A 26,337-nucleotide genomic window follows, 5' to 3' on the forward strand; every position below is an offset into this window, starting at 1 on the left:
CCTCGTTCCCCCCCCCCCCTTGAGTTTAAAATTTTTGTCAGATTTTTTTTAAACTTGCTGCCCCCCCCCCCCCCCCCCCCCATTGCGAGTTTATAATTTTGTGGTTAAACTCGCAATCCCCCCTTGCGAGTTATCTAGTTTTACAAAAAAATAAATGAACCACCTACAAACACAAAAGGGTCTCTTAAACCACCTAGAATTACAAAAAATTCATATGCAAGAAAGATAAACCACTAAACTATCATCATATGCTGCAAATTATACAACTCACTAAGTAATGTTAATCTGAATTTCATTTATAAATATCATCCCGAAAATAAAAACCGAAAAACGATCAACTACAAACCGGACATCGAACAAGTCCATTCTCATTACAATCACTGCATTTTACAATAACAGTTTTCCCCAACTGATCTCCATCACTTTCATCAACTTCTTCATCCACATTCATCACCAATTTACAACTTCCATTACAACCAGAACAAGGCAAGAATCTTGCACCACCACAAGTCTCACACACATACCCTGGCTTTGACTTAGTCAACCCTTCAAGCAGTTGACCCAAACACCCATCTTCAACTATCCTCAAAACCTCATCTGATCCACCTACATACCTCCCCTTCACAAACACTCTTGGTGGCACACATTCCTGCTTATCTTTCCTTTCATTAACTCCCAAAGCTCTTCCTTGAATCCTCGGTCCATCGATATATCCCGCTCGCAAAAAAACACCCCGGATTGTTCTAACACCGCCCTCACGGCATTACACGCCTCAAACGTCTTTCGTACGCCTCGCAATGTCGTCGTATAGATCACCACCTTGTTTTCCCCTTTTGGTGGGCAGAGCTGTTCAAACCCGGATAAATAATCCGGCTCCGAAACTAATATTTTGGTAAAAATAAGATTCTTATGATCAGGGTTTGGGCTTTCTTGAAATGCTGAAACTATGGTTTTGGCAATAATCAAATGTTTATCATCAAAATTTGGGTTTTCTTGAAATTCATGATCCGGGTTAGGGTTTTCATGAAATTTAGGATCCGGGTATGGGTTTTCTTGATATTTATGATCCGGGTTTGGGTTTTTTTGAAATTTAGGATCCGGGTTTGGGTTTTCTTGAAATTTAGGATCCGGGTTTGGGTTTTCTTGAAATTTCTGATCCGGGTTTGGGTTTTCTTGAAAAATATGATCCGGGTTTGGGTTTTCTTGAAATGTTGAAACTATAGGTTTGGTAAAGATTTGATTTTTATGATCCGGGTTTGGGCTTTCTTGAAATGTTGCAATCAAGGGTTTGGTAAAATTGGGGGTTTTACAATTAGGGTTTGTAAAAATCGGATTATCATGATCCGGGTTTGGGTTTTCTTGGAATCTTGAAACCCCGGGTCGGGTAAAGATCCGATTTTTATGATTAGGGTTTGAGTTTTCTTGATTTCTATCAAATGGGTATCTAAAAGGGGATGGTTTAGAAGACTGTGGGGTGAAATTGAAGGGTTCTGGTGAGGAATCAAGACCAGCCATGAGTTCCCATGAGTTGATGACGTCATCAGAGGTGAAGCGTGGTGGGGTGGGCGCAACGGTGGTGGGAGAGGATGATGGGTCAAGGGTTAGAAGGCCGCAGGTGGTGGAAGTGAGTGAGACGATGTGGTGGGTGAAGTCATCGTCTTGGTTGAGTAGATTGGATGAAGTACAACCCATGTGTGTGAAGGTTGAAGGTTGATGAAACTGATGATATTGATTTGATAGGGGTTGAATTGAAGCAAAATGTGGGGTGGTTTTGTTGAAAAATGATTTTAAATGTTGGGTTTAGCGCCTGAGGTTTGAATGCAGCAGGTTCAGGTTCATGGATTCTAGTAAGGCTGAGGGGTGCGGAGCGCTAGTCAGGGCGCGTGAGGGACTTCGATAGCGCCCCGGGGCGCGAGAGCCACACCACCGGGGCGCATGAGGGGCGCGAGAGGGGCGCGAGAGCGGAAAACGAGGCAGGCGCCAGGAGGCTCGCGCGCGTGAGTGGCTGTGGGAAATGGGAAAGAGCCGTTGGAAGGCTTTAATAATGAATAAAAATATTTTTTTTTTTTTAACAAAATCATCTATATATATCACAATACATATATCACAATACATATCAAACACAACCATTCTCACATACTACAACCAAAACGAATATCACACACCACACCCAAAACCCAAAATCACCCTATCTTCGAAACCTTTTTTTAAAAACATGTCTGGAAATTGGTACCCAAACCTAGATTCAGATTACCCTTACGACGATTTATGGTCGGCACCGGAACAACCGATGTTTTATTCGGGGTCGCAACAATCATCCGGCTTTCAACCATCCAACATGCAACCGTCTCCTAACTTTGTAGTTCCGGAGACACAAGAACCGGAACCAGAAGGTGAAGCTGCGGGACAAAGAAGACGCGTCCACCGGAAAAAACAACTTGCAACGGACGGGTCGGGTTCGGCTTCGACCGGAAGGGCGAAACGGAAAATCACTCCGTGGTCATCGGATGAGAAGGAAGCCCTGTGTCGGGCTTGGATAGCCATTTCTGAGGATCGGCGTTGCGGTAATTGTTTTAACGTTTTTAAAAATGATTGTAAATAAAAAGTTAAATAAAAAAGTTAAATGGCTTACAAATTTATTTACATAATTTTGCAGCCGACTACCAAAAGAGCAAGGTCTTTTGGACAAAGGTTAGGGAGACGTTCTATTCGCTCGTTGGGAGTACAGAGCGGAATCCCGATATGATTTCGGGTCGGTGGACCGAAATTAGAAAATTTGTCGGCTTGTTTACTAATCTGTTCAACAGGAACGCCGGTCGTATGAGACCAAGTGGCAGTGACGATTTGGCGGTCTATAATTTCACTGTCGAAGAGTGGAAGCAGGAGTGCCTGCGGAGGTATGGGGCGGTGAAGACGTGGGACGGTGTAAAGTTGTGGGAGAGGTTGAGAAGGTGTGCCAAGTGGGTTGAGCTGGTGGCGCCGGACCTTGATGCGGAAGTAGGGCCGAAACGGACTAAAACTAGTTCGTCTGGAGCGTACAGCACAACGGACGGGTCGGATTGCCGGGTTGGATTCGACCTAAACGTTGCGGGGGAGGAAACGTCTTCACCGCCGAGGAGGCGGCCATTGGGAAGGGACGCCAGGGGGAAAAAACCGGCTGAGGGGGAAGCCGTAAACATCAACGATCTTGTTGAATCCCTCAATAAATTCAACAAAACCCTGGAGGTGGTCTCTGTTGACAAAAAGGAAAAAAAAAGAATGAGAGATTTGGACTTCCTTGCAAGAGACTTCAGCCACCTAAATCCGGTCGACCAAATGCTGATGGAAAAACAAAAGGAACGTATCCGGAAGAGGTTGATCGAAGAAGACGAAGCCGAAGAATAAGAATAATGTTAATGTGTTTTTTTAATTTTTTTTAATTAATGTGTTTTTTTAATTTTTTAGTACTTTAATTTTTTTTATATATTAATGTGTTTTTTTAATTAATGTGTGTTTGTTTAAATAATTACTTGTTTTTTTAATAATACGTTTTTTTAATACATTTATAAAAAAAATAAAAAAATAAACCGCTCGCGCCCCCTCTCGCGCCCCTCCACACCATGCCCCGGGGCGCTATCACCACTACCAATACCCATCTTATCAAGTTTCTCTCTCTGCCACACGTCACAATATTATTGGATGGCGCCCCCACTCACGCCCCCTCTCGCGCCCCCCACACCCCTCAGCCTAACTGGAAGGCTTGTGCTGTCATTATCATAATATTATATTATTATTTTATGGATTCAATAACCATCTTACTATTTAATGCATAATTTATTAGGCTGAGGGGTGTGGAGCGCTAGGAAGGGCGCAAGAGGACAGCCGCTCGTGCCCCGGGGCGCGAGCACCACACCACCGAGGCGCGAGAGGGGCGCGAGAGGGGCGCGAGCGCGGAAAAAGAGGCAGGCGCAAGAGGGGTAGCGGCTGGGGGGAGCGTGAAGGCATCTTGGGTTCCGTAAATAGAGCCGTTGGCTCATATTAATGTATATTAAAAAAAAAAAAAAATTTTTTTCCTCTATATATATTCCTCTATATATCACATATATATTCCTAAACCAATACATACCACACCCAAAACCCTTCTCACATACCACACCCAAAACCAATATCACATACCAATATCAGATTACATGGCTGGAAATTGGTACCCAAACCTAGATTCAGATTACAGTTACGACGATTTATGGTCGGCACCGGACCAAGCGATGTTTTATTCGGGGTCGCAACAATCATCCGGCTTTCAACCATCCAACATACAACCGTCTCCTAACTTTGTAGTTCCGGAGACACAAGAACCAGAACCAGAAGGTGAAGCTGCGGGACAAAGAAGACGCGTCCACCGGAAAAAACAAGTTGCAACGGACGGGTCGGGTTCGGCTTCGACCGGAAGGACGAAACGGAAAATCACTCCGTGGTCATCGGATGAGAAGGAAGCCCTGTGTCGAGCTTGGATAGTCACTTCTGAGGATCGGCGTTGCGGTAATTGTTTTAACGTTTTTAAAAATGATTTTTAATAAAAAAGTTAAATAAAAAAGTTAAATGACTTACAAATTTATTTATGCATTTTGCAGCGGACTACCAAAAGAGCAAGGTCTTTTGGACAAAGGTTAGGGAGACGTTATATTCGCTCGTTGGGAGTACAGAGCGGAACGCCGATATGATTTCGGGTCGGTGGACCGAAATCAGAAAATTTGTCGGCTTGTTTACTAATCTGTTCAACAGGAACGCCGGTCGTATGAGACCAAGTGGCAGTGACGATTTGGCGGTTTATAATTTCACTGTCGAAGAGTGGAAGCAGGAGTGCCTGCGGAGGTATGGGACGGTGAAGACGTGGGACGATGTAAAGGTGTGGGAGAGGTTGAGAAGGTGTTCTAAGTGGGTTGAGCTGGTGGAGCCGGACGTTGATGCGGAAGTAGGGCCGAAACGGACTAAAACTAGTTCGTCTGGAGCGTACAGCACTTCCGCCGGGTCGGATTGCCGGGTTGGATTCGACCTAAACGTTACGGGGGAGGAAACGTCTTCACCGCCGAGGAGGCGGCCATTGGGAAGGGACGCCAGGGGGAAAAAACCGGCTGAGGGGGAAGCCGTAAACATCACCGATCTTGTTGAATCCCTCAATAAATTCAACAAAACCATGGAGGTGGTCTCTAATGACAAAAAGGAAAAAAAAAAAGAATGAGAGATTTGGACTTCCTTACAAGAGACTTCAGTAACCTAAATCCGGTCGACCAAATGCTGATGGAAAAACAAAAGGAACGTATCCGGAAGAGGTTGATCGAAGAAGACCAAGCCGAAGAATAAGAATAATGTTTTTTTTAGTACTTTAATTTTTTTTAGATATTAATGTGTTTTTTTAATTAATGTGTGTTTTTTTAAATAATTTCTTGTTTTTTTAATAATACGTTTTTTTAATACATTTATAAAAAAATAAAAAAATAAACCGCTCGCGCCCCCTCTCGCGCCCCTCCACACCATGGCCCGGGGCGCGAGCACCACTACCAACACCCATCTTATCAAGTTTCTCTCTCTGCCACACGTCACAATATTATTGGTTGGCGCCCCCACTCGCGCCCCCTCTCGCGCCCCCCACACCCCTCAGCCTTACTTCATTAACATCTCACACGGTTCTTAATTTTTTTTCTAAAAATATTATGTAGAAGAGAAGATAACATGGTATATGAGAAAGTTAAATTTGAGATTTCATTGTTTAAAGAAAAATTAATGTATAAATAAAATTAACATGTTAAATGGGAAAATCAAATTAAAAAATTAAATCTATATAAGTAGAGTAATTATGTAATTATTCTATGATGTAATTACATAACTACACTACTTGAATATATAAATACTCTACTTGCTTATCACGTTTAGCACATTAATTTTATTTGTATTTGATCCAAACCTCATTGTTTAAATCGTATTATTTTTTAATATTTTTTGAAAGTGGTTATGAATGTAGGAAAAATAAAATATAATTATAAATGTAAACAGATTATTATTTAATTAAAAAGCAAATAAAAATACAGTGATTTTTAATGTAATTATATAATATACATATAAATATATGGTAGGGATCGCTCTAATAGTAAATCGTTTTCTTTTTTATTACCTCCCCAGAAGTTTTTAAAAAATAGGCGTAAATAAACCTGTGCGTTGTAGCTGAGATGCAGTAAGAATTGGTCGATATTATGGTACAACCGATTGGATACCTACATAAACAATAACATAAGAAAAAAAACTCAGAAAAATAAAGCTGTAATATGATTAGAATGATATTAAAAAAAATTGTGATGCCATGTGCTTGTAATTAATTGTTATGTCTTTTGTAATAGAATAGATAAACATAGCAATCTTGTAACACTTTTTTTGAAAGAACATTGGATAAAAATATTATTGAATTAAAGCATTTAATCAAATTTAATTGCTATTAATTAAAATTAATTATTAGTAATTTATTTAAGAATCAAAGTTAATCTAAGTTTATTGTTATTCTTATTAAATACTTAATTTAACTTAATAAATGATTTAATTAAATTGACTTAAATTGCCAAAACTGCAAAATAAAAAAAAACTCAAAAAAGTCATGTAGCTAAGCCACACCTAAGCATTCTGTAAGGCCAAAATGAGTGGCTAGCGATATCAAATTACGAAAACCGTTAATTTTATCAAATTACGAAAACCGTTAATATCAACCGAAAATAATTATCTTCGGAAATTCGTTTGATTTTTTTTTCGGTTATATAATATTAAATTCATCTTTACCTTTGGAAAATGATAGAAAATTGTCTTAGGTGAAAAGAGTATATCAAAAGCCAACAAAATCATTGATTGATGTGTAGATAGGCTTAACAAATGAGTAAGTATCATAGTGATATAAACTTAAATATCTGCATATGCTAGTGGTTACACTCTTATGAAGCGGTTTCCAACTCCAAATAAGTCATATTAATGAAGGCAAAAATCCTAATAGTCAGTCATACACGATCCCGTTAGTGATTGGTCACAATGAAAAATTATTTCTTGCTTTAGCTTCAAATAGAACATATAAAAAAAATTATTGAAAAGGTAGAAAAACTGCAAAATGCTCAAAAAGTATTCAAAATCAACAACAAAAATGTTGATAATTTTATCAAACAAAAAGGGGTATATTAGAACCACGTAACGTGGGGCAAACAAGTAAGTCCTAGACACTTTATATGAAGGCATAAGCCAATCAAGGCTAGTAAGTCCATGGTTCAACCTTTACATATTGTTTGAAATAAAAGTTTGCAAAAATTCTACGAAGCTCAAAATGTTTTGATCAATCATTAGGGGGTCTGAGTCAATTTGGGGTTATACTGATGAACACAAACTATGCCCGAGGTATGATGGAGTTTGTAACATGTCGGATCAACAGGGGACCACACAAGTATTGTGCCAAATTGTACCTTAACGTATCACGATGAAATCAAAATACTTGTTAAGTTTAAAGTGGACCAATATATCTACAATCGACTTTGGGTTCTTGGCATAATAATATCCAAATAGAAGTGTGATCTAGGACATTATAGACAATGTGATTCTATGTTGTGATCTTTCTCGCAAAAATAATAAAGTCAATAGAAAATTATATAAACATTATTGTTATATAATATTAAATTCATCTTTACTCTTATCTTTTTCTTTTTTCTTGTTTTATTTTATGTGTCAGCTTCAAAATATTATGTATTTATATATATATATATATATATATATATATATATATATTCGAAGTATTATAATATATGAAAATTCCAAAAAGATTTTAAGTTTTTATGAGTTCGTACATATTTTATTAATCTTTGTTTTATTCAAATCATGTGTTTTGTTGTCAAGGTCGTTTGTGCAAAGTTCGTTGGAAACCTGAGACTTAAATAAATCATTTACAAGTTAAGGGACTGAAATTGATATTTTATGAAAAGTCAAGATAAAATAAAATTTCAGTGTTATTCTGCAAATACTTCAAACTAAGGGCATGTTTTAAAAAAGAAAATTCTTCTTTGACCCTCGAGAGGATCTGTGAATGAATCTTATTCGCTCTAAGTTTTGTGCAGCAGTACATGGACAGGTAGATCAAGATCAAGTGTCCTGGGCTGCACAGACTGAAGTTGCCGATGCTGAAGCACTTAAAAGAAAACGAGAACGTGACAGTTGGCGGTTGAACCCAAAAATAAACTGATCGTGTATAAGATCAGTAGAAGGACAAAGTAAAGAAACAAGTCGGCACAAGAAAGTCAACAAAAGAAAATTAAATGTCGAGCCTCCCGCATCTGATGTTTCTAAAATTTGCCGTTACCGATTCTTCCCAAGAAATAAGATTGAAGTTCAAGTCTTCAAGATTGGAAAATAAAGAATTGTCAAGATCCAATCTCGTTCAAGCTCCTGGATCAAGACAACTACTAGATTTCTAGAAATAAAGACGAAGCAAAGAAATTGTTGAAAGTTTCTGGGCATACACAATCCTAGAGGGAGATTGTAGGGCCAATATTCTATATTAGTTTTAGGATTGCGTATGTTTTTACATTTGCTTAGAGTCGGTGTATTACGTACCTCAGTACGTTTATTTTGTAAGGACAAAATGTAATTGTTGGAGAAATGGGGGCCCTATATAAAGGGTTACTTAACCCATTTCTCCACAACCTTTGTGAATACAACCCTTGCATTTTAATTTCTTCCAAGTAACACAAACTCTCTCAACCTCTCTAACCCTCATCTCACTTTCGGCCTCCCTTACCCACACACACAAGATCCGAGATCTCGGTCCGACTAGTTGTTTCCGCCACCTAGTTGTGAGGTTGATCCAAGAACGACTAGTACTTAGTTTGTTTTGTTGTTTGATCCGGTTTCGGGACATACAATTGGTATCAGAGCGGGTCGAATCTTATGATTCAACTTTGCTCTTTCGGGTTCTATTTCCGCTATTACCCGAACCGGCACGTTAAAGACCCGTTGGAGTTTTGAAAATAAAGTTAGAAGTTTGGAAATAAAGTTTGAAGATCTGGGAAATAAGCGTGTTTGAAGCATTCTCCTTGTAGATCCGGATGTTTGTGATCTACAAGTGCCCGATCTGGGCGTTTCGGGAACCGTTCCGCCATGCGCTGAAATTCCGGCGAGCCTAGAGTTCTTCTCCGCGATGGTTCAAGAGATTAGAGACGTTAATATCAAACTCCGATATTCAGTTTGTATTCACTAAGTGTCGGTTATCTTGGATTGTTGTGGGAGGTTGGGATTTCGATGGAAGGATGAAAAAGCGGTTGTGGTGCCGAAATACATTTTCCCGGCAAAGGTGCACGGTGACATGGAATGGTGGTTGACGGAAGCAATCCGTCATAGTGACTTGGTTCCGGTAGCCCGTAACTGGTGGTTTGTGTGAAGAAGTGATCAGACGTTGCTCTTTTGGATCCGAATGTTGTTCCTGAAGACGAAGAGTAGGGTTATACGGCGGCGCATGGGTTCATGGTTGTGGGTTGCACATCTGGCGCGTTGGTTTAGTGGCCGGAAAGGAGTGTCGGATCTCCAGCGAGTTTTCCGGCAAAAGGTTAAAAGACGGTGACCTGTGATGGATGATCGCTAGAACAAGGTCATTCCGGCAGAAGCGGTGTCTGATTTGGGATGATGGAGTGAGGGTCGGTGTTTGAACGGCTAGAGTACGACTTTCCGGTGGGATGCGGCGCCGGAACCCTAATCCGGAAGAAGCCTTCCAACTTTGAAGTTTATGTGGCGGCTGGTGTTGCAAGGTTGAGTTTTAAAATCTCCTAGGTATTTTTTGGTTATCACATGCCTGGACTTCTTTAAAATTGTTTAATGGAATACTTTGATTGGGCCAGGTTAATTAACAGTGGACAAACTTGAGCCTTCAATTTTCAAGTCTTGTGTGTTGTGCTATAATCTGAGAGTATTTTATATTCAAACCATATGTAAATTAAAATTGTAGTCATATTCTTGGCCGATAATATGGGATGTTTTCGGGCCAAGATAGACTTATTGATTCGGGGTTGACCAACTGAAGAAAGTCAATATTTTCTCGGGTTTTTGTCGTTGTTGGACCGTGTTCAAAGGATGTTATATCTATGTTATTTTCGAGGCGTTCGATAAGTTGAAAAACTTTGAACAAATTGGATACGAATTTGGATTTAAGAGGAAATAACAAGCTTTGTTCATTTGATCGTTATCCCCGATAGTTCTTCTAAACCTATACTGCTTGAAGATCCAAGATGGATAAAGAAGCGATAACTCCTTCATGAATGTATTAGGTGGATCATATCTTTAGGGGGTGATTGAAGAGGCTTCGGCTTTATCGGGTTGATTCGTGAAGATGCGAGACACAGTTCGACGATGTTTTGATATCACAAGCCAAGGGGGTGATTGTAAGGCCAAAATGTGTGGCTAACGATATCAAATTACGAAAACTGTTAATTATATTATGGTCAAGAAAATAATTAAAGCCGACGAAAAAACCGGACACGAAACGAGAGCTTCGGGAACGCGCGTTTAGCTTCAACGGGAGATCTTCTAGTTTATTTGTATTGTTTAGCTATAAATAGGGCAATTGTTGTCATATTTATGTGTGTGTTGTATGATGTAAATCACCACCCAAGGGGAGCTCACCTTGGGTGGGTCGGTTCTTGTTTAATGTTATTAAGCTTTTAACCGATTACGGAGTCGTTCACTATACTTATTATCATTATATTTTTGTTCGATCGTTTAATTTACCGCACCCGTCTTGACACGTTTATCGAGAGCAAAACCGTTCGCCGGTCGTTTCGGGACCTACACATTCCAATAACTTGTTTTTTGAAATAAATAAGTTTACAAATGTATGTAAAAATGGTGGAGGTAATGGTACAAACTCCAAACTTGTGAAATGTCAATGAAAAAAGATTTTGATATGAAGCAGGTTGAATTAGATAAAAAAAAATTATAGTTGGACCTATAAAGATTACATATCTTTCATTTGGGATACGATAAATTAAAATTGGGGTCGATTAAGCTATCCAATCTTAGCTCGAGATAGGCTTGTTTACAAACTGAGCCAACTCATTCACAAATCAAGCTAATCTTGATCGAGTTTCGAGTCGCTAGATGTTTCCGTGTGTTAGTATAAGCAATATGTAACTATTTTTCCTGTTATTTATGAAAATTAAGCTCAAATATAGACGTGCCTAGCACATATCGATTTTGGTGGACTCTTTTGAGTCATCCCATGTTGTTTCGAAGAGATATATGTTAGATTACTCCCCAACTATACTCCATCCTTTAAGAAAATGGTAATTAAAAAATGACTCTTTGGATGGATGACACCCTTTGATTTACTTCTCACACTCTTGATATAACATTATTACTTTTTTAAATCTTTCTACTCTTAGAGTGTTTGGGAGTGTCTGTTTTCATTAACTTATAATTTATTAATATTTTAAAAAATAATAAGATGTTTGGGATTGTTTTTTGTGTGAAAAGTAATAGTTAATAAGTTACACTTTTATAACTTATTAAAAAATTACAAGGAGTTTTCATAAGGAACCCCAAACACACCCATGTAACATCCTATTTTCGGTTATATTAATAAAATAAAGTTCGTTTATTTTATAGCAGGTCGTTATCGGTTTAGTTGAATAGAATACGAGATGGACTTGTGTTGGGTAAATGGATATGGGTTATGGACTTGGGTTATGGAGGAATGAAGGAAAGACCATGGGCTTAAGCCCATGATCAAAAATATATATACCCTTAATCCTCCATTTAATTCATTTACACATATCCCTTACACCATCCAAAACACACACTTAAGATTCTCTCTCTAGTCTCTCTCTCACTCTAGCCGAAATATAGAAGAAGAAACGGATCCCGACCCAAGGTATGATAGTATTTTGTTGTAAGAGCTTAAATCCGTTAGATATAATCATGAAACGACGAGCCGACACCGTTAAACCGTTTAAGTCACGAGATCCGGGTGGAATCGGGTATAAACCGAACCTATGATGAGCTTAGGGGTCACCCTAGCTCAGATCTGGATCGAACGGGACGAAAAACGGTGAAAAACGAGTTAAAACTTGTTTTTCCGACGTGTTCGCGGTTTTCTGGCGGCTTTCCGGCAAAGGCGGCGCCGGAAAGGCGGCGCCGGAATAGTGGTACGAGGTTAAAGGGAATGTCAGGGAATGTTCTGACATTCCTGACCTAACCCTAGTTCGCTATGGGAACTTAACGAACTGAGGGTGATTCGCTATGGGGACTTAACGAACTGAGGGTGATTCGTTAGTCGATTCGCATAAGGGGGCACAGCGAACTAGCCCTAGTTCGCCTATGATTCTTCTCTGATTCGTTAAGGGAAAAGGGTAACGAATTACCCTTGATTCGTTATGACCAGTTCGTTAAAGGAGATAACGAATTAGAAGGTCCAATTCGCTACATGGACTGATTCGCTAAGAGTCCAGTTCGTTAAAAGTCCAATTCGTGTAAGTAACCAGTTCGTTAAAGGTTCCAATTCGTTACAAGAACCAGTTCGTCATGGCAAGTCAGTTCGTTAAGGATAAGTAACGAACTAGAAGTTTAACAGAATGACAGAATGGTCCCTGGACTTAGAAAATAATGATTTAATTACAAATAAGCCCTTGAACTTTTAAGTAGCATGTTATTCAATGATTCAAAATGCTAATGGAAAATGTGTTAAGACAGTTAATGAAAATAAAATTTTTCCAAGCTGACCTGGCAGCTTAACCCCAGCCAAAGGCTCTGCCCCTTGGACCCCGCTAGGGGCTGCCGCCCCTAGAACCCCGCTGCCAGGGGCGCTGCCCCCGGACCCCCGTTCGTTGAGGGTAATAATTAAACTAGAAAGAAGATATGTGTAGTGATAGTTATTGATACGTATAATTATTATACAGTTAGTCGCGCACAGCTAAAGAAGGGGATAACCGTAAACGGTGAACGCAACCGCCTGGAGGTGAGTTTCTAGCCCCACTTCCTTGTTATGTTTTCGGGGCTGTGTGCATACTCGATGTGATAGTGAATACACTTATCTTAAGTGATAAGTGTATGCCTTGTATGATTTACGTATGATGATTGCTTGACGGTGCGTGAACGATCTTCGGATATTACATGAACCGTCAGGTGGTAAATAAGACATGATTGATAAGTATGATGCGAGATATGATGTATGTATGAATATATGATGTATGCATAATGTATGTATGTTATGATGATGGTACGTGAACGCTCTTCGGAGATTACACGTATGGTCAAGGAAAGCATGTATGAACAGGTATGGTGCAGTTACACGAAACAAATGGACCAGACCCTTATAATATCTGTGATGTTAGGGACCAGACTGGTCCCTTATAATATCTGTGATGTTAGGGACCAGACCCTTATAATATCTGTGAGGTTATAGGGCGAAAGGCTCTTTAAAACGTATGATTACGTATGTATAGAAAGTATGAAAGTATATGCACTTATGTGTGTATGAAAGAAAGTTAAGAGGTTAAGTATGAAATGTAAGAAGGTATTGTATGATTATGTGATTAACTAGAACTCACTCAGCGTAGCTGACTTTTAGTATGCACGCAGGTTAGTAGAATGAGGCAGGTAGCTTGAGGAGGACACATGACAGAGTTGGACGAAGCTGGCATCTGAAGATTTTGCTATGATGTTTTATTTTAAAAGACTATGTTTTGTTTTTAAATGACTATGAATGCTCGATAAGACCAGAATTATGGTTATGGAATGTAATGGTTTGAATGTTTTTAATGTTCCGCGAATGTTTTAATTAACTCTGATATTTAGAACTGCGTTTATGAGTAAATCCAACACGGAAGTAGGGCTACCGGTAACGGGGCCTTACAACCCAACATTTCGCGATACAAACATTTTGATATTTTTAACATTTGTAAGAATATATATGAAATTAATCTTTTTATTTAGTTGATTCAATTCAGTAGATAAAATGGACACATTGTACTAGTATATTGAAAATATATAATAATTTGTATATTAAAGGTCATGAAAGAAAAGTTAACTTTGTCACTTCAATGTCAACAGGGTGGCAATGTTGTGTTGGGAAGGCACTATTGACGACGATAGGGGTGGCTATGGTAATATAGAGAGCGATGAAGAAGTTAAGAACCACGTGGAAGAGGTCGCCCCTAACTTGGCCCTGGTTGGATGGTCCAACCGTTTTTAAGCCTAAGTTAGCCCACAAAACCCTCGTCGTAAACTAAAATTCTCAATATATAAAGGCTACTCCACATCAGGTTTTTATGGGCCTCTCTAAGTTAGCCCACGATCGGTTGGACCGGGCCCAATATAGGAACAAACCTCTACATACATTATGAATGAAATTCAATTTCAATTCTTTGCTGAACATATTAAAAGAAAACTAAATAATATATTGAACAATAAATATGAAAATATTAAGAATAGATCTAAAAGTTTTCAAGATATGAAGATCCTAGTTTGAACAAAACTCACATATCTTAGTGTGACTTGTGATCATTTACTGCATTAACACGAAACTAAGGCATGTGAAATCCTTTAATGACAACCAAATAAAAAACAAATGTCCACTACAACATCAACATGATCAGTTAGTTGCTTCTAAAATATCATCCAACAAATGCACCTCAACCATGTTGTCTATAGCCATCAGACGACGGCTCATTTCGAGTACTCGTGATCCCCAGGCACAACGCTTCTCCTAATGGCCCACCAGGTGCGGACCCTGAACCCGAACCAGAACCCAAACACGCCCATGAAGCCTGGTTCAGCCAATGGTTGTTCGGTTTTAAAACATCTTCACACACATCTCTCTCACCACCACTTAACATTCCAACAGCCATTTTAAAACTTTTATTATCAAATTCCATCTCATTATTATCAGATTTCATTGATAGACTGAGAGAACATTCTTGTTCCCAAATCGGGCCCCGTTTTGATCCTCCGACTGGCGACTGCAACTGTTGCGGAAACTGGTTGTTCAGTTGATGCATAGGGATACTGGAATTCCTCATCAACCGATCACTGCACCTTCTATAAAATAAGATATCCAGAAACTAAAATTAAAAAAAAATAATAATAATACAAAATGTTTAACGTAGGGATGTGCATGAAACAGGAAAAACATATTGGTAACTGAAATAACCGAACCCAATACAAAACCGACGATTTGTCTAATTTTTTTAAACCAATTTTTTAGTTCGTTTTAAATGTACATAAAACCGAACTGAACTGTAAAAACCGAATTGAACCCGTAAAAACTAAAAAACCAAACTTTTGTTATTCAGTTTATGGATTATAGATGATGTAACCCGAAATTTAAAGATCCGGTTATGTAATTATCAATTAATCATTAATTAAAAAATAAAAATTAGGCTTTTGGGCCAAAATTTCAAGCCCAAATGGCCAAACCAAACTCATTGTGAAAACCGAAAAAACTGAAACAACGGTCTCAAATTGACCCATGCACACCCCTGGTATAATTGTGCATTACCAATTTGACACTATTACTGATTACACTCACTCGGTTTGTTGATTCGCTTTGGTGTGGGTAGTTTCCACAGGCTTTCTTGAACGCGGTCGGGTCTTGCGGGCATGGCGCTCGCAGTACTTTTGATCCGGAGCCACTTCTTTAGTACACCTCCATTTCTTACCATCTGTTCTTCTACACCTCCACGGCTCGGGGTCCGACCCGTTTGAGAATCTCAAACCCATACCCATCCCTACCAAACACACAACATTAATCTAAATCAAATTAAACAAGCATTTTAACAAACAGTTGGTGGGCACAATGAAATAAGCATTTTATATGATAATAAAAGGAGAATATGAGAAACTACTGTTGGGTTGAGTGGATAAAGATATGAGGAGATGAAGTGGAACAGGGATTGAAGCCATTATGTACTTGTAGATTGTTGTTTGCCTCTCTAGTTCTTGCCATTGAGTAGCGGTAAATAGCATGTTTCCAGTGTTTCTCATAACTCCAGCTGCAACAAAATACACATTCAATTAAGGGGTGTAAACGAGTCGTGCCCAACTAGGCCTGAGCTCGGCTTGTTTCGAGCACTTTTTCTAAAGCTCGAGCTCAGCTTGTTTTTGACTTACTTTATAGCTTGTTTTGACTTACTTTATATATTTTCTTTTTGTTATTTTATATATTTTTGAGAAAAACCTTAAACGAGCCTAAGCTCAGCTCAAGCTCGTGTAGTATCTTAAACAGTGTGAAATTAATACATAGGAGTTCAAAAGAGAGAAAAAAAAGTTAGTGTGGGTGGAGTAGGCTCTAGACGGGCCGGTATTGATTGGTACCGGTGTGAACACCACTCCATGGTGGTTGGTACCGAGGCAAAAAGCATCCCGAGTGGGTTGCTGATGTCGAATCCATGAAAGAACAAAGAAGAAATGGTGCTAGCGGGTTGGAAAATCATTAGGAATGGTGAAAGATGGGCATGAACACCACCCCTGGAGTCGGTACCGAGGCAAAACCCTTCCCGAAGGGAACACCACTCTGTCCACCAGTATACACAAGTCTCGTTTAGGCCCATATGAGACACTAGCTCGAGCTTGATAACTAAATGAGCTTTATTTGAGGCTCGGGCTCGCCTTGGGCTAAAAAATGCTCACGTTTCGAGATTTGTTATCAATCTGATCGTAAGTAGCTCGTAAACAGCGCGACTTGTTTGCACAGCCATTCATAACAATTACAATAAGATTAAAAGAAGTTGAAAAGTAAGAACCTGTAATGGTGTTAATTGGTAGACCATAAACATCACTTCCATTCCACATATTACAACAAGGTTAAAACTCAAACTTGTATGGTGGTTGTGTGAAAGACATAATAATAATAATAATAATAATAATAATAATAAAAGGGGTTTGGTTTTATAATATGGGAGATATTTTGGTTTGATAGTTGGGTGTTAGTGTTACCCAAGGTTCCAACATTTTGGACTGTTAGGAAGCAACAAACACAAACTCCAAATTTGGTCCCCTCAGTGAAGTGTGTTGATTGCTTACCCTTTTGAATAAAAATGTGGATGGTTTCATAAAATAGTAAACAAAGTGGTCAAATTGTGGTTAAAATGGGCATGGGCCAAATGGGGTGCAGGTAAAGTTGGTTTTAATGCTTCCACCATTTCAATGGTTGGTTAAGTGTGTCATAGTTTATAGTTTATACTTACCCAAACTTTTATTTAATGTTTAACCATAGTATTGGACAATATGTTGTACATATGGTATGTTTCATGTAACAAGTATATTGACCGGTTGATTGGTTTAACAGCTTTTGTCATGACTTTTAGACTTTATCATATATGTTTTCCATTCAATGAGTTGTTTAGACATTGTAGGTTTTCGAGACAAAAATTCTTGGCTACAGACCGTCCTTGACATGAAGACATATTTGATTGGAGAGGTGGAATGGTAGAGGGGTTTTTGGCGGTCCGTGAAGTTGGATAGAGAGATGGTTGTCATGTCTAATGTGGAGAGAGGGGTCCGTGAGTCACCACTGCGGATACTTTTAGAACTCACCATTTTTATCTGATCTTATTTGCTAATAGTTCGTTTGTAGGATTCCACAATATTAACAAAGTCTCATGCTGATAAAACAAATTTTCTTGGATGGTTATTGTATATTAATCCATGTATATAAAGTATGAATGTATAATTATAAAGACGGGAGGGGGCGAGAGCTCGGGTGGTCCAAGTTAGACGCTACGCCCCGCCCGCCCTAAGATCGATTAATATTGTCAAATAAATAGAAGGTATAATGAAAAAAATAGTGATAATTACAATATATCTTCATTTTCATTGGCATTCAAGATAAAATGGAGGTGTAAGCTGTTGGAATATCGTATGCCCGAGACACATAATTAGGTTAATGTGGCTAGTTGTGTTTGATCCAAGTCGGGTCATACCCAATAACGAGTTAGACACACACCAATTATGTATTTGTTAAGATAAGATTTATGAGACAAATACAGAACACGATACATTCAGAAAATCGGGTTTCTGAATACTTACTTGAAAGTGTTAAATAAATTAATTGGTTAATTTATTTATTCAAATAATTATTATTGGAATGATTATTTAACTATGTGTTCTTTTATAAAATGGTTTATAAAAGATGGGGTGTTTATATATTTTATAAAGTATAAAATAAATAAAATAAAATAAAAAAAAATAAATAAATATATATTTTGGGGCCGGTTTAGGGTGGGCCCCACACCCTAATGTTATGGTCAAGTTTTGTCATGGATTTGGTGGATGTTGAGTATTTCTTACTTGACTTAAAACCTAACACCATGATATGATTTGATTGGAAGATATTTATATATCAAGACACTTTCAAGATAAAAGAAGGTGAACAACTCTTTCTTTCTTTTTGTTTTTGGTTTTCGGCCAAGATCATAAGGAAGAGGCTCGGGTCTCGATTATTCGTGTTCAAGCTCCCTAACAAAGTTCGGTGTATGTTGGAGGCTCGGGGTATCTTCCGTTTGAGGATTTTCCCTTTGAAAGTCTAGCATCAACATCATCATCTTCTTCAACATCAACTACACTCTTAAAAGGTTAAGAATGTAAGTGTTTATAGCTTTGATAGTTTAGTTTTTTCGTATCATTTGATCCTTGCTTCGGGTTTCTAATAAATAGATTATTGGTAATCTTATAACATGAATAAATTAGGTTGTTCATGTACACATTTCCTATAAACTTGTAATATATACGTATATAAACACATGGATACATATGTTTAGTTTGTTTTATCACGCTTCCGCCTTAATTGTGACTAGTTAAATGGTTAACTAAGTTCAAAATATCCATAGAAACCCAACAAATGGCATCAAGAGCCGGGATACGGGAAACTAAGCTTCGGGTTTTCGGTTTTATATTTTCCCCTTGAAAGATTTTATACAAAAAAATTTTTGTATACGGGAAACATGCATAATTTTTTGTATTTAATCTTGTTATATTTTTATACGGGAAACATGCATAATTTTTTGTATTTAATCTTGTTATATTTTTTGGCTTTGTTCAAAAAAAAAATATATATATATATAAAACCGAGTAAATGGGCCGAAGCCCAATTCGGATGATATTGGGCCGAAGCCCACTTGTTTTGGTTATTGGGTTAATCGAAAAAAAAAAAGGGGAGAAAGTGAAATGGGCCGAAGCCCATTTTGGTTGAATGGGCCGAAGCCCATGAGACCTTTCATTGGGCCGAAGCCCATGTGTTTTGGACATGTGGGCGGAAGCTCATAATCAAGTTATTGGGTCAAGCCCAAAATGGGTTGGGCTAGGCTCGATAAAGTCAAGGGGTTTTGGAACGGGTTCCTAAGACATAACGGGTTATGTTTGTTAAAACTAGACCGAGCCGTAGACCAAATGGATGTTTGTTGTGATTGCAATTAATTATTCAAAGTTTCGGTTTGTAATAATTAATTAGGGGCAATTTTGTAATTATTTATTCATATGGGTATGTAATAAATAGATTATTTGCAATATCTTTATTTTATAGAAAAATGTATTAGGACATTTGTTTTGTAAAATTAAAGAAGGTTGCAAAATTGGAAGCTAAGGTCCAAATTACAAGCCCATTGGATCACAAAAGGGGTTGAAGAAGATGCTCGACGTTTTTGGATGCGGGATCGAGTGGGAGCTACAACATCCATGTGTCATGTGTCCCTTAGGATCGGACCTAAGACACACACTTGTTTCGGCTAACAAGTGTGGTCTAACTTAGTGGCTCGTGTCTAGTATAATTATGTATGCTTGTTAATTGATTGTTTGATTATGTGGTTGCTAGATATTAGGATATCAACTTCGTCACATAGAATTAATTAACAAAGCATAAAACGGGTTCTAATAATTATCGGTAATTACGTGACACATAGTTTAATAAAATGGATTTATTAACTAGCCGTCTCACGCCCATAATAAAATGGTTTTATTATAAATTAGAATTTTTGAAAATGGTTTCAAAATTATCATGTTACTTAATGCATGTTAGAACATGATTTAAAGTTTTACAACTAGAATTATTAAAACTAAAAATCCCTTTTAAAATTAAGGATAACAAGTTAAACACCATCCTTTTGTATAACGCTTAACATATTAGTAAGCTCTTAGTGGGAAAAAGGTCACCTAACCGCGTAGAGTAAATTAATATGTTGAGGTAATATTGGCATATAAATGGGGAAAAGGTCACCTAACCGTTTGTATGTTGATATTACAAGTTGATACAAGTAGGACGACTTAAATTAGAACCATGTGAAGAGGGTCACCCAAGCATGGGGTCTAATAGGTGTTGATGGGATAAACATGCCGACACGAAATATGATTTCGAACCGGTCCCATAAACTCTAGAAGTTGCAAAAGGGTTTGCAATTGTTATGAATAACTACCTTGATAAACCGACAATGGGAAAAAGGTCACCTAACCGGAGTCGTGTTTATCGTTGGATTCTAGATTTTAATTATTAATTATATTTGGTATATATAAAAGGGTATTAATAATTAAAATATGTAAAACACTAAAATGAACTTAATTAAAATTCTGCAGATGGCCGCACACGTCGACGACAACATAATCCCTAACGTCCAAAACGTATCTCTCCGATCTATTCTCGCTAAAGACCGTCTTAACCACAATAACTTTTCGGATTGGTTCCGAAATTTAAGGATTGTTCTAAAACAAGAAAAATTATATCATGTTTTGGAAACACCTATCCCCAACGAACCGGAAGAGGGAAGTGAGGTCGAATACATGAATTGGGTCAAACACACGGAAGATTCCATTCAAGTGTCATGCCTCATGTTGGCGACTATGGTTCCCGAAATCCAAAAGGATTTCGAAAACCATAATGCGTACGACATGATTACTCAACTTAAGGAAATGTTCCTTAAGCAATCGAGGGTTGAGAGGTTCGAAACGGTTCGAGCCTTGCATGCATGTAGAATGGATGATAATCAACCAGTTTCAACTTATGTACTTAAGATGAAAAGTTACATTGATCGCCTCGCCAAGCTCAATTGTCCCATCTCAAAAGAGTTAGCAACGGATTTGATCCTTAACTCCCTGTCGAAAAGGTTCGACACTTTCGTGTTAAATTATAACATGAATGGGTGGGACAAAAACATTGGAGAACTTCACTCAATGCTTAAAACAGCCGAGGCGAGCATGGGTAAAAAGGTTTTACCCGTGTTTGCGATCAATGAAGGTAAATCCAAGAATCGATCTCAACCCAATTCTAAGGCTAAGGTAGCAAAAAGAAAGGGTCCTCCTGTGCATCTTAAGGGTAAGGGCAAATCACCGGTTATGGCAAAGAAACAAAAGGTTGTGGAACCGAGGGGTCATAAGGATGATCCTTGTTTTGGTTGTGGGGAGACCGGACATTGGAAACGCAATTGCCCGGTCTACCTAAAAGAGCTAAGAGACAAGAGGAATGCGGGGCATGCCTCGGGTAATGTCTTTATGATTAATATTGAGCTAAATCTTATTTCTTCTAACACATGGGTATTGGATACCGGATGTGGAACTCATATTTGCAATTGGTTGCAGGGGTTCAAAAGGAATGAAGACTTAAAGAAGGGCGAAATGAGTCTTTTCATGGGCAACGGTGCAAGGGTGCACGTGGTCGCTAGAGGAGACTTCACTTTATCGCTTCCAAGTGGTTTGGAAGTTGTTTTGAGAAATGTTTTGTATGCTCCTAGTTTGACTAGGAACATTATTTCCGTGCACCTTCTTAGACAATGTAACTTTGACTTTAAATTTGTAAAATCAGAAATGCATGTATCATCTAATGGTATCTTTTATTTTAAAGCTGTACCAAACAACGGTATTTATGAATTGGTTCATGATAATACCTCAAATAGCTCATTATATCAAACTTCCACTAAAAGACTCAAAAAGGATTTGAGTGATTCCTACATATGGCATTGTCGTCTTGGACACATAAACAAGAATCGTGTAAATACTCTCCAAAAGAATGGTCTTTTGAAAACAAATGAGTTAGATTCGTTTGAAGAGTGTGAATCTTGTATTCAAGGCAAGATGACCAAAGAACCTTTTAAAGGTACTAATGAGAGGGCTAAGGACTTGTTAGGTATCATACATACGGATGTATGCGGACCTCTCAAGCCCACTAGTAGGAATAGTGAAAGGTACTTCATTACCTTTACCGACGATTTTAGTCGATATGGGTATGTGTATCTAATGAAACACAAATATGAAGCCTTTGAAATGTTCAAGGAATTTCAAAATGAAGTACAAAATCAGCTCGATCGAACAATCAAGGTACTCCGCTCCGATAGAGGAGGCGAATACCTAAGTGATGCTTTTCAATGTCATCTTAGAGATTGTGGAATTATTTCACAGTTCACTCCTCCTGGAACTCCTCAACATAACGGAGTATCCGAGAGGAGAAATAGAACACTGTTGGACATGGTTCGATCAATGATGGCACGAAGCTCACTACCGCCATCATTTTGGGGATATGCGCTACTTACAGCGGCTCGTATTTTGAATATGGCCCCGACCAAAAAGGTGGATCGAATACCCTATGAAGTGTGGCATGGAAAGGTTCCATCCTTTTCATATTTAAGGGTATGGGGATGCATAGTTTATGTTAAACGTGACACCCCAAATAAGCTTGAGGCTCGATCCATCAGGTGTATCTTCATAGGATACCCAAAGGATGATATAGGATATATATTCTATGATCCTAGTGAACAAAAAGTGTTTATTTCACACAAAGGATACTTCTTAGAAACTAGGTTCCTTATGGAAGGACCTAGTGAAAAAAAAGTGGAACTTGAAGAGGTTCAAGAATCACTGGATGATACACAGTTGGTCGATACTAGTTTTCAACACGAGGATGTTGAAGGTGATCAAATGGTTGATCATACACACGTTGCTCGCAGATCTAGTAGGATTAGTCGACCTCCCAAGAAATATGGATTTCTCGTGGATGATTGCTACTTGGTCGATTTGAATGAACCGATCTCCTACAAAGATGCTATGTCACAACCTGATTGTGACAAGTGGCTTGAAGCCATGAGCGCCGAGATGCAATCCATGCACAATAACCAAGTTTGGGAATTGGTTAATCGTCCACTTAACTCCAAAATGGTTGGATGTAAGTGGGTCTTCAAGAAGAAGACCGATATGCATGGAAATTTAGATACTTACAAAGCACGACTTGTAGCAAAAGGTTTCACGCAAACTCAAGGGATTGATTATGATGAAACCTTCTCGCCGGTCGCGATGCTTAAGTCGATCAGGATATTATTTGCCATTGCAGCTCATTTTGATTATGAGATATGGCAAATGGATGTCAAGACCGCTTTTCTTAATGGATATCTTGAGGAAGATGTCCATATGGTTCAGCCTGAAGGTTTTGTCGATCCATCTAATCCTGATAAAGTATGTAAGTTAAGGAAATCAATCTACGGGTTGAAACAAGCATCACGGATGTGGAATCATCGTTTTAATGAAGAAATCAAAGCGTTTGGTTTCGTCCAAAACGGTGATGAGACGTGTGTGTATAAATGGGCTAGTGGGAGTATAATCATGTTCCTTATTTTGTATGTCGATGATATACTTTTATTTGGAAATGATATACCAAGTATGGAAAACGTTAAAGCGTGGTTAAGTAGTCGTTTCTCAATTAAGGATCTTGGAGAAGCGACATATATCTTGGGAATAAAGGTCTATAGGGATAGACAAAGGAAATTGATCGGACTCAATCAAAGTGCGTACATTGATAAAATCCTGAAAAGGTTCAGGATGGAAAACTCTAAGAAAGGTTTGGTACCTATTCCTAGAGGAACCGTGTTAAGCTCATCCCAAAGTCCTAGCTCTAAGGAAGAGCAGGATAGGATGAAGCATGTTCCTTATGCTTCGGCAATAGGATCTATTATGTATGCAATGATGTGCACCAGACCGGACGTCTCGTATGCTTTAAGCATAACGAGTAGATACCAGCACAACCCAGGTGACAGTCATTGGATGGCTGTCAAGAATATATTAAAATACCTTAGAAGGACTAAGGATATGTTTTTAATATATGGGTCTGGTGAGGAGGAACTCGTCGTAAAGGGTTACGTGGATGCGAGTTTCCAAACTGACCGAGATGATTCTCGGTCACAGTCGGGATATGTCTTCATCTTGAATGGAGGCGCTGTCTCTTGGAAGAGTTCGAAGCAGGATGTTGTCGCGTTATCTACTACAGAATCTGAGTACATCGCCGCTTCAATGGCAGCTCAAGAGGCTGCATGGATGAAAAAGTTCATCATGGATCTAGGGATTATCTCTACCATTCAGGAGCCCCTAGAGATATTCTGTGACAATGAGGGTGCTATTGCACAGATCAAGGAGCCTCGTGCTCATCAGAAAACGAGGCACATTGAGCGCAGATTCAACTACATAAGGGATGAAGTTGAAAAAGGAAAGATATGTATTCATAAAGTTCATACCGATCAAAATATTGCGGACCTACTCACGAAGCTCCTCGATAGGCCAAAGCATGAGGGTCATGTTTGTGCATTAGGACTTCGGTATTCTAGTGAGTGGATTTAATCTGTGTTTAGTGTTTGTATAAGAACAAATGTAATGGGTATCTCATGATAATTAATTATGTTTTAATTTTTCAATGAGTTATGTTCTATATTTGCATGTTTAATCCATGAATGACTTATGTTGTTCTAAACGTCCGTAGTTGATCATGCTTGTGGGAACAAGTATGAAGGTAAGACTAATATGAACCCGGATTGGTTAATATTCATGTGATGAATATAGGGCATAGGTTTGCCACCAATGTTCATAGATATTTGTGGGATACAAATATTGGACATGATCCGCTCTCAAGGATCACTGCATGAAGTTAGTGCAACTGATCATAAGTAATCCTTGAGTAAAGGCGAGTATCATTGTGTCCTTTGACCTGAGATGCATATTGGATCTGGTTTTTCATCAAGTCTGATAACTTGACTCTCTTCTTTGTTATTTCGGTAACACGATGACGTGTAAGAAAGAGCTCAGATATCATATGAGATGTCAACGAGGATGTATGCAGTCAAGATGGGATTTGTTCCTCTTATGTGTTGAGAGTTTAGATGTCTAAGGCCTGTTAAGTTAAATCATTGAGAGAATGATCACTCTGTGTCTCTTCGATTTGACAGGACATCTAGTAATAAAGGGATGTAATGATAAGACTTACCTATATCATATCAAGTATGGACTTGAAGGGGATGATGTTATTGAATGGCACTTAGTCAAACACACTAAGGGTGGTGACCTGTTGTTAGGCGGTATTCACCATTAGCATTAACTTCTTATGAGTCACGTGCAAGTGGGAGATTGTTGGAATATCGTATGCCCGAGACACATAATTAGGTTAATGTGGCTAGTTGTGTTTGATCCAAGTCGGGTCATACCCAATAACGAGTTAGACACACACCAATTATGTATTTGTTAAGATAAGATCTATGAGACAAATACAGAACACGATACATTCAGAAAATCGGGTTTCTGAATACTTACTTGAAAGTGTTAAATAAATTAATTGGTTAATTTATTTATTTAAATAATTATTATTGGAATGATTATTTAACTATGTGTTCTTTTATAAAATGGTTTATAAAAGATGGGGTGTTTATATATTTTATAAAGTATAAAATAAATAAAAAAAAATAAAAAAAAAATAAATAAATATATATTTTGGGGCCGGTTTAGGGTGGGCCCCACACCCTAATGTTATGGTCAAGTTTTGTCATGGATTTGGTGGATGTTGAGTATTTCTTACTTGACTTAAAACCTAACACCATGATATGATTTGATTGGAAGATATTTATATATCAAGACACTTTCAAGATAAAAGAAGGTGAACAACTCTTTCTTTCTTTTTGTTTTTGGTTTTCGGCCAAGATCATAAGGAAGAGGCTCGGGTCTCGATTATTCGTGTTCAAGCTCCCTAACAAAGTTCGGTGTATGTTGGAGGCTCGGGGTATCTTCCGTTTGAGGATTTTCCCTTTGAAAGTCTAGCATCAACATCATCATCTTCTTCAACATCAACTACACTCTTAAAAGGTTAAGAATGTAAGTGTTTATAGCTTTGATAGTTTAGTTTTTTCGTATCATTTGATCCTTGCTTCGGGTTTCTAATAAATAGATTATTGGTAATCTTATAACATGAATAAATTAGGTTGTTCATGTACACATTTCCTATAAACTTGTAATATATACATATATAAACACATGGATACATATGTTTAGTTTGTTTTATCACGCTTCCGCCTTAAT

The 26,337-nt window shown here is 38.2% G+C and overlaps 1 protein-coding gene and 1 pseudogene across 1 annotated transcript; both read right to left on the bottom strand.

Moving 5' to 3' along the window:
* Nucleotides 1-270: 270 nt before the first annotated feature.
* Nucleotides 271-1,818, bottom strand: LOC143594848 (uncharacterized; annotated as a pseudogene).
* Nucleotides 1,819-14,248: 12,430 nt separating this feature from the next.
* LOC143594849 (growth-regulating factor 8-like) lies at nt 14,249-16,875 on the bottom strand. Its single transcript, XM_077074056.1, has 4 exons — nt 16,779-16,875; nt 15,882-16,028; nt 15,566-15,764; nt 14,249-15,072 (listed from the first exon to the last, which is right to left on the bottom strand). The coding sequence occupies exons 1-4, from the start codon at nt 16,825-16,827 to the stop codon at nt 14,670-14,672; spliced, it is 798 nt and encodes a 265-aa protein (XP_076930171.1). The 5' UTR covers nt 16,828-16,875; the 3' UTR covers nt 14,249-14,669.
* Between the last annotated feature and the right edge of the window lie 9,462 nt (nt 16,876-26,337).

The sequence above is a fragment of the Bidens hawaiensis genome, unplaced genomic scaffold, assembly GCF_021521415.1.
Source record: "Bidens hawaiensis isolate Kalapana, Puna unplaced genomic scaffold, B.hawaiensis_p1.1 tig00044239_1, whole genome shotgun sequence".
In the NCBI taxonomy this organism is placed as follows: Eukaryota; Viridiplantae; Streptophyta; class Magnoliopsida; order Asterales; family Asteraceae; genus Bidens; species Bidens hawaiensis.